The following is a 9312-nucleotide window of genomic DNA, read 5'->3' on the forward strand; positions in this document are numbered from 1 at the left end:
TTTTATTTGATTTTACTACATTTAATATACCTGTATTTTAATAAGTTAATAAAACTTGTTCATATTTTTATTTCTTCCTATTTCTCTCATTTCTGCTATATTCAGAATATTAACCCTTAAACTGGCCATATACAGCTCAAATATCCTATCTGTTTTATGTTCAAACTGGCCGGATCTGACCTCTCACATCTATCCTACAATGTCATTTTAGAAATAAACAATCTCAATATTGAAATCCCAGAGTTATGAGATGATGAATTCAAAACAATTCTTTTATTCTTTTACTTGTTTCAGTCATTTGACTGCAGCCATGCTGGAGCACCGCTTTAAAGGGTTTTAGTCGAAGAAATTGACCTCAGGACTTACTCTTTATAAGCCTAGTACTTATCCTATCGGTCTCTTTTGCCGAACTGCTAAGTTACAGGGATGTAAACGCACCAACATTGGTTGTCAAGCGATGGTGAAGAGGGACACACAAAGACACACACATAAATAATATATATATATGACAGGCTTCTTTTAGTTTCTGTCTACCAAATCCACTCACAAGGCTTTGGTCAGCCCAAGGCTATAGTAGAAGACACTTGCCCAAGATGCCACACAGTGAGACTGAACCCAGAACCATGTGGTTGGAAAGCAAGCTTCTTCCCACAGAACCATGCCTGTGCCTATCTGAATAAATAAGTATTACATTTGACTGAATGATATGAATATTGTAGGGTTAAAGGTAACACTGATGTGTGTATATAGTTTGAGTTTTGTATAGTGCTAGGGTAACTTAACCCTTTTGATACCAAGCCGCTAGAGACTTCCTCTGGCTCTTGTACAAATGTTTTGTTTTCAAAAGTTCTGAATTCCACCAAACTTTTAGTTGTAATTTATGTTTCTAACATTAGCTTAACCCTTTAGCATTCAAACTGGCCATATCCGGCCGAAATATTCTACTTGTTTTATGCCCAAATTTGCCAGATCCAACCTTTCATACCTATCCCACAATGTGATTCTGAAAAATAAACGATCACATTATTGAAATTTTTAAGCTATGAGATAATGCATGGTTGATTCAAAACAATGTGAATAAATAAGCATTAGATTTGACAAAATAATCTGAACACTACACTAGCTTAATGATAACTAAGTTATTTTACTGAATTTTTTGTTATATTTAAAATTAATTGAAAGATACACAGGCGCAGGAGTGGCTGTGTGGTAAGTAGCTTGTCTACCAACCACATGGTTCCGGGTTCAGTCCCACTGCGTGGCACCTTGGGCAAGTGTCTTCTACTATAGCCTCGGGCCGACCAAAGCCTTGTGAGTGGATTTGGTAGACGGAAACCGAAAGAAGCCCGTCGTATATACGTATATATATATATATATATATATATATATATATATATATGCGTGTGTGTGTTTTGTGTCTGTTTGTCCTCTAGCATTGCTTGACAACCGATGCTGGTGTGTTTATGTCCCCGTTACTTAGCGGTTCGGCAAAAGACCGATAGAATAAGTACTGGGCTTACAAAAGAATAAGTCCCGGGGTCGAGTTGCTCGATTAAAGGCGGTGCTCCAGCATGGCCGCAGTCAAATGACTGAAACAAGTAAAAGAGTAGAGTATCTCAACAGAAATATGGCAACAAAAGTGTTTAAAAAGTCATCAGCCATCCAAAAAATTCATTTAATAGGTAACTCACCATTCCCAATTATGCCAATTAGGAGAGAATTTACTGTATTTGTTAGAAATCAAAAGTTTCCACTCTGAATATGTCTTTGACTGGATCTGGTTTGTCTTCTGTTTCAGGATTCCACCGGACAAGGAGCACAAGCAGTACCAAACCACAGCCGACGACGAATCATGGCCATCCTCCTTGTTATCTTTCTGCCGCTCTGCCTTTTTATATTCATATACCTTCTTTTTTGATCCCCTCAACAACCTGGACCCATTTCCTTCGTCCCCCAAAGACATTTTACGTTTTGTTATCGATGAACCTCATATAAAGGGCTTTGTGGCTGTTTTGTTATTTGCCCTCCTCCTCTCTCTCTTTACCCCCTTCTGTTGGTACCCCTACATCACTACATTGCCTTGTCTGGTTATTTAAAACTGTGAATGCTATTCTGTGTGACATGGTGACTATAATGTGTAACATAAATAGAATGATCTGTGACAGAACACATCAGACATTGAACAATTATGTTACAAGTCATTACAATCTGTTACACTATGTTACATCATATACAAGTCACAATGATCTATTACAAACTTTGTCATGTTACAAGTCACTATGATTTGCTACAAACAGTCTCCTGTTACAAGTCACTGTGGTCTGTTAAAAATGACTGATTTATAATACTGTTGGAAGTCACTATGATGTTACACAATGGCATGTTACAGCTCTATGATCTGATACACACCACATTGTTTCAAGTCACTATGATTTGCTACAAACAGTCTCCTGTTACAAGTCACTGTGGTCTGTTAAAAATGACTGATTTATAATACTGTTGGAAGTCACTATGATGTTACACAATGGCATGTTACAGCTCTATGATCTGATACACACCACATTGTTTCAAGTCACTATGATTTGCTACAAACAGTCTCCTGTTACAAGTCACTGTGGTCTGTTAAAAATAACTGATTTATAATACTGTTGGAAGTCACTATGATGTTACACAATGGCATGTTACAGCTCTATGATCTGATACACACCACATTGTTTCAAGTCACTATGATTTGCTACAAACAGTCTCCTGTTACAAGTCACTGTGGTCTGTTAAAAATGACTGATTTATAATACTGTTGGAAGTCACTATGATGTTACACAATGGCATGTTACAGCTCTATGATCTGATACACACCATATAGTTTCAAGTTGCAATGGATCTGTTAAACTGTTACAAGTTGCTACAATGTGTTACATATGCTACAGCTCACCATAGTCTGCTACAAACTGTATTATGTTACAAGTCACTAGTCACCATGATCAGTTACAGACCATGTTACATTGCAAGTCACTATGATTTTTTGCAATATATTCTGTTACAAGTCAGTGATCTGTGACACAGTGGTATATTACAAGTCACTATGACCTGTTAACATACCATGTTACAAATCGTTGTGACCTAATACATACCATGTTATGTTACAAGCTATGGTGGTCTGGTACATACCATGTTACAAGTCACAGCACTCTATCTCTACATCTTGACATTCAATATGATTAGAATATGGTTTATCTCTTCTGAATTACGGTTTTGTGACTGAAACATTGCGACCTGTATGTAATGAGTAACAACTTCACACACACACAGGATTAGTTGCCTCAGCAGATTCAGTGAGACCAAATCATATAATGGTAGATGGAAACTGTGTGGAAGCCTGTCATGTAACTACACATGCACACATACATATATATGTGTGTGTGTGTGTCTCTATCAATGTGTAGGTGTCTTTGTGCCTGCGATTGCACCCCACCCACTAATTTACAATTGGTGTTGGTTCATTTGCATCCTAGTAGCTTAGCAGTTTTGCTGAAAAGACTATAGAATAAGTATCATCAATCAAAAAAAAAAAAAATTACTGGGGTCAATTTGTTTGACTGAAATCCTTTCAAGGTAGTGCCCCAGCAAGGCCACAGTCCCTAGACTGAAACAAGTAAAAGAGGGAAGATTTCGTTTCATTGATTTTTGTAAATAACTTCCTAAACTGAATCAAAACAAACCAAAAAAATGATTGCTTGACTTATTGGTATCATATTTCTCAGACACACTCCAACTGCTTGATCCTTAAATATACTGTGTCCACTCTCTGACTTTTCAATGGTCACTACTACCATGGCGGTAGTTATTCCTTACTGCTGAAAGCCTCCTATAATCTCATCTCGGGCTTTACTTACTTGCTTATCTCTCCTTCTCCTTGTCTCCCATATTGCCTACCTGAAATAACCATTGTCCCCACTCACCATCTTGAGAATCACTGCTCTACATGGTTGCTCAACCTGCTAGAAATAGCAGTCACAACCATATCTCCCTCACGCCACACTCTGCTGCCTTATAAAAGGGAGAAATGCACATTAGACAATGAGGCACTAGACGGTGTAGGTCACTATTGGAATGTCTCTGATGATAGGAATCTACTCAATGAAGTGTTCACAAGGTAAGAGCTCGAAATGTTAATGAAACCTGCTAGAAATAGCAGCCACTGCTGTATCTCCCTCTTATCACACTCTGCTGCTTTATCAAAAGGAGAACATTAGACAATTTAGTCCTAGACACACCAAATATGGACAGTGTAGGTCACTGCTGGAATGTCTCTAATCATAGGAATCTACTCAATAAAGAGTTCACAAGGTGATGGAAGCCTGCTAGAAATAGCAGCCACAGCCATATGTCCCTCATGTCACACACTGCTGCCTTTTAAAAGGGAGAAATGACATACATTAGACATTAGACCCAACTAGGCTCTGCCATCTAAATCCTCAACTCCTCTTTTCTCTTCAGAATATCAGCCTTCTCGATTTCCATGTGACATGCCACCATTTGTAACACATTTGTATGGCGGCGAGCTAGCAGAAAGGTTAGCACGCCGGGCGAAATGTGTAGCCGTATTTCGTCTGTCGTTACGTTCTGAGTTCAAATTCCGCCGAGGTCGACTTTGCCTTTCATCCTTTCGGGGTCGATAAATAAAGTACCAGTTTCCCACTGGGGTTGATGTAATCGACTTAATTCCTTTGTCTGTCATTGTTTGTCCCCTCTATGTTTAGCCCCATGTGGGCAGTAAAGAAATACATTTGTAACACAACTGATGGTAGTTACATAAATGCATCCCTTTTTTAACATGTTGCAGTAAAAACCTGTAACATGCAGTTACTAGATGTCACTAAGTGAGGACCTGGTTATGCATGTTACATAGCACACATCACACACCAGATGCTGTTACTTCCATTCTGGTCATGTGAACAGGTCATACATTGATTTTTTTTTTTTTTTCAAATATTTTTATAATGAAATCACATGACCCAGTCACATGTAACCCTCTACATAGTTTTTATCCTGATTTCTCCTGTTTATTTATTTATTTATTTTTTTTCTGCTGCCACTAACTTGTAACTAATCAAGAATAATGTTAATTTAATCAATTTGACTGGTTTCAGAGATCCTCGATAGGCCCATGAATGAACACAGTTCCTTTCCTCTGGACCAAACCAATAAATAGATCAGTCTCAGGCAAACCTATTAGCCCCCTGAGACATGCTGAATGACCACACCTATAAAAAATGTCCTTGGCTCATCATCAGGCAGGCCTGACATGGGTGACATAAGCCATGCCTCATGTCACCCATTTCTTGAAAAAAAGGGGCCCATGCCTGAAGCAAATGAACACACTGGATGGGTGGATGGAGGGAGATGAGTTAAAATGTGGGAGGCTGAAGAAATGGTGAAGGTAAAGTTTGTGCTGTTGATTATTTTCTCTTGGGAATATTCCAAACAATAAGTGAAGTGGTTTCCTCTGATACGAGTATACATACTTCGGCACAATGAAAATTTACTGATGGCCTCTTAATGCCTTGTTGAAAGCATTGTTTTCTGTAATACATACACACACTCACACACACACATAGACTAATGTTTGTTTTTATGTTCAGTTATAATAAACACAATTTTACATTAAATCTGGTGGGTTGCTCTATATTTTTGTAGAGTGTGGCACATAAAAAGCACCATCCGTTCGTGGCCGTTTGCCAGCTCTGTCTGGCACCTGTGCGGGTGGCACGTAAAAAGCACCCACTACGCTCACGGAGTGGTTGGCGTTAGGAAGGGCATCCAGCTGTAGAAACTCTGCCAGATCTGACTGGGCCTGATGAATAGCCTTCTGGCTTCACAGACCCCAGTTGAACTGTCCAACCCATGCTAGCATGGAAAACGGACGCTAAACGATGATGATGATGATGAAAGCGACTTTGAAGTTTCGGCCAGCTAAGCGATCATCGGACAATGGCTTAGCTGGCTGAAACTTTGAAATCACTGTCAACAACATTCTTCTTTAAGAATAACACATATACGTGTGTGTGTGTGTTGTGTGTGTGTGTGTGTGTGTGTGTGTGTATATGTGTAAGAAGAGGTAGATAGTCCTTCATTGATGAGTTCTGTTCTTAAGCTTGTATGTCAGAACAGCAAAATACATATATATCTGTGCAAATATACTGGTATGGCTTTTGGATATATATATATATATATATATATATATATATATATATATATATGACAAAAATCACTCTAATATACTGCATAAGAGGCAAATAGAAGATGAAGAAAAGATGAAGTTAGACAAGCAAAATGTGGGTATAAAAAAAAAGCTTTGAAATATAAAACAAAATAACAATGGAAGAATGTGTACAATGAAAATAAATACACTAATGAAAGAAGCGAAAGAATCTAATATTTTCAGCTTTGCACCTTTATCAAAGAGAAGGAAAAGCAATAAGAGAGGTAAAAGAAATGAAATGACACTAAATTTACAACAACTGTTTACATGGCAGCCTAGTATAAGATTTATATATATATATACACACACACACATTCATGTATATATATAATCAGGCAAGTGGGGTAAGAGAATCCTTTGGTCCGTCAGAGGATGTAGCTGCTGTACGACTGGTGCCACATAAATGCCTGATATATGGGAGGGCACCCAGATCATGTCAAAAGGGGAAGGTTTTTCCAGCCCATCAAGGAGGGTAGTGACTCTCAAAATAAGATCTGACTCAGGTTGTGTCAACCTACACCTTCCCATATCGGAATGGAAATCAGATTTGAACATGATTACTTATTCAAGCACAAAGCCAATTATAAGGCAAGTGAGAGTGAAGTTCATTGCAATGGTACCAGTATATTACTGGTACTTATATTATTGCCACTAACTTCTCTCTTTCGCTTCCTCTAAAGAGATGAAAGGTTAACTTCTTGGGGCTGTTTGAACCCAGGACAGTATAGAAAGTTTAGAATAAACTTATTCAATTAACTATAAAGTATTCTATATGCTGCACTGTCTACTTACTGCTCTGCTAATTCCTAGCCTTACTAATAACATCTTTCTACTATAGATTCAAGGCTTGAAATCTGGGGAAGGTGTGGCGTTTGTTGGTTACATCAACATCAGTGCATAACTGGTATCTATTTTATTGACCCTGAAAGGATAAAAGATATCTCTCATTTACTCTTTTACTTGTTTCAGTCATTTGCCTGTGGCCATGCCGGAGCACCGCCTTTTAGTCATGCAAACTGACCCCAGGACTTATTCTTTGTAAGCCTAGTACTTATTCTATCGGTTTCTGATGCCGAACCGCTCAATTACGGGGACGTAAACACACAAGCATCGGTTGTCAAGCGATGTTGGGGAGACAAACACAGATACACAAATGTATACACACACACACATATGTATACTACGGGCTTCTTTCAGTTTCTGTCTACTAAATCCACTCACAAGGCTTTGGTCAGCCTGAGGCTATAGTAGAAGACACTTGTCCAAGGTGCCACAGAACCTGGAAGCATGTGGTTCATAAGCAAGCTACTTACCACACAGCCACTCCTACGCCTATATAGTCAACATCAGAAACTAAACTCAAAATCTAAGCCACAAGATATGCTACTGAGCATTTTGTCTGGCATGTTTATAATTCTGCTAACTCGCTGCCTTTCTAATAAAAATAATGGATTCTAATTCAAGCATAAGGTTAGCACCTTTGACAAGAGAGGGCTAATTGGTACCACCAACCTAAATACTTGTACTTTATTTTATTGATTAAACCCCACATCCAAAAAAAAAAAAATTTGAAAGGCAAAGTTGACTGTGGCAGGATTTGATCTCAGAATGTAAAGAACCGGAGCAAATATACAAGGTATTTATTTCCCAATCCTTTAATGATTCTGCCAGCCCATCACCATGATACTTCTCTTGTTCCCTCCACCCAGACTCTCTGGTTCCTCTTTATTTCAGATGTATAATGTACAGGGTTCACTACACAAGCAACCAACCAGGACATTCTGTAATGTGGTTGGTAAACTTGAAGAGGCTGCATATGGTCAAAATGAGAAGTTATGTCCTGTTGTTGAGGATAAAATAACTTCTGCATTGGTGCTAAAATAAAATGTATGGTTTTCATTCTTATCCTCACCTGTGGTTATGCATGTTGGGTAATGATCAAAACAGTGTGATCCTGAATACAAGCAGTTGAAATGGGGTTCCTCTGGGGGAATGTTATTTGACAAATTTCAGGCCTTGTGCCTTTTGTAGGAAGGATTTTTAGTATTATTTGGGCAGCAAGCTGGCAGAATCGTTAGCAGACCAAGCAAAAAGCTTAATGGCATTTCATGTCTTCGTGTTCTGAGTTCAAATTCCACCAAGGTTGACTTTACCATTCATCCTTTCTGGGTTGATAAAATAAGTACCAGTTGAACACTGGGGTCAATGTAGTTGACTTATACCCTCCTCTGAATTTGCTGACCTTGTGCCAAAATTTGAAATAATTATTATTAGGAGAGCAGCAGGCTGGCAGAATCACTTAGAGCATCAGAAAAATGTCCATTACATTCTGATTTCAAATCCTGCTGATGTCGGCTTTGCTTTTCATCCTTTAGGGGTTGCTAAAATAAAGTACCAGGGTCGATGTAATCAACTTCTCCCTGCCACTAAAAAATTGCCAGCCTTCTACCAAAATTAGAAAGAATTATTGTTTTCAAGTTGCTTACAGGCATATCATGTTGAATGCACCAGTTCTCGTCTGATCACTATAGTTAAGCAACATTGAGCTTCGTTAGTACTTAGATGGGTGACCGCTTGGGAAACCTAGGTGCTTTAAATATCTCACTTTAAGGTAGCAAGCCTGCAGAATCTTTAACACACTGGACAAAATGCTTAGCAACATTTCGTTCATCTTACATTTTGAGTTCAAATGCCATCGGGGTTGACTTTGCCTTTTATCATTTCGGGGTCGATAAAATAAGTATTAGTTGGATACCGGGATCAATGTGATTGACTAGCCAATGTGATTTCAGGCCTTGCTCCTATAGAAGAAAGAATTATTATTATTATTATGAAGGTGGCAAGCTGGTAGATTCATTTGCATATTGGACTAAATGTTCTACGGTATTTCTTCTGAGTTGTTACAGACTGAGTTCACATCCCACCAAAGTCAGCTTTGCCTTTCATCCTTTTGGGGTTCAGTAAAATAAAATACCGAGTACCAATGAAGTACTGGGTGGGGGGAATGTTGATGTAATTGACTACACCCCACTAAAAAAAATTTCAGGCCT

General features: G+C 38.5%; 1 protein-coding gene and 1 pseudogene across 2 annotated transcripts in view; both read left to right on the top strand.

Moving 5' to 3' along the window:
* Positions 1-5268, top strand: part of LOC115222916 — a 37092-nt gene extending 31824 nt beyond the window's left edge. Inside the window, exons 3-4 of one of the 2 annotated variants that reach the window (XR_005003375.1) lie at positions 1799-2273; positions 2424-5268. Coding sequence is in view for 1 of the 2 variants with exons in the window: in XM_029793308.2 (XP_029649168.1) it covers positions 1799-1918 (120 nt within the window). In the remaining variant the exon portion in view is untranslated. Of the gene's footprint in view, positions 1-1798 lie in introns of both variants that reach the window. The other variant, XM_029793308.2, reaches the window with a different exon arrangement.
* Positions 5269-8742: 3474 nt separating this feature from the next.
* On the top strand, positions 8743-8861 carry LOC115223066 (annotated as a pseudogene).
* The last annotated feature ends 451 nt before the right edge of the window (positions 8862-9312 follow it).

Source organism: Octopus sinensis, linkage group LG21 (genome assembly GCF_006345805.1).
Source record: "Octopus sinensis linkage group LG21, ASM634580v1, whole genome shotgun sequence".
NCBI classification, from domain to species: Eukaryota; Metazoa; Mollusca; class Cephalopoda; order Octopoda; family Octopodidae; genus Octopus; species Octopus sinensis.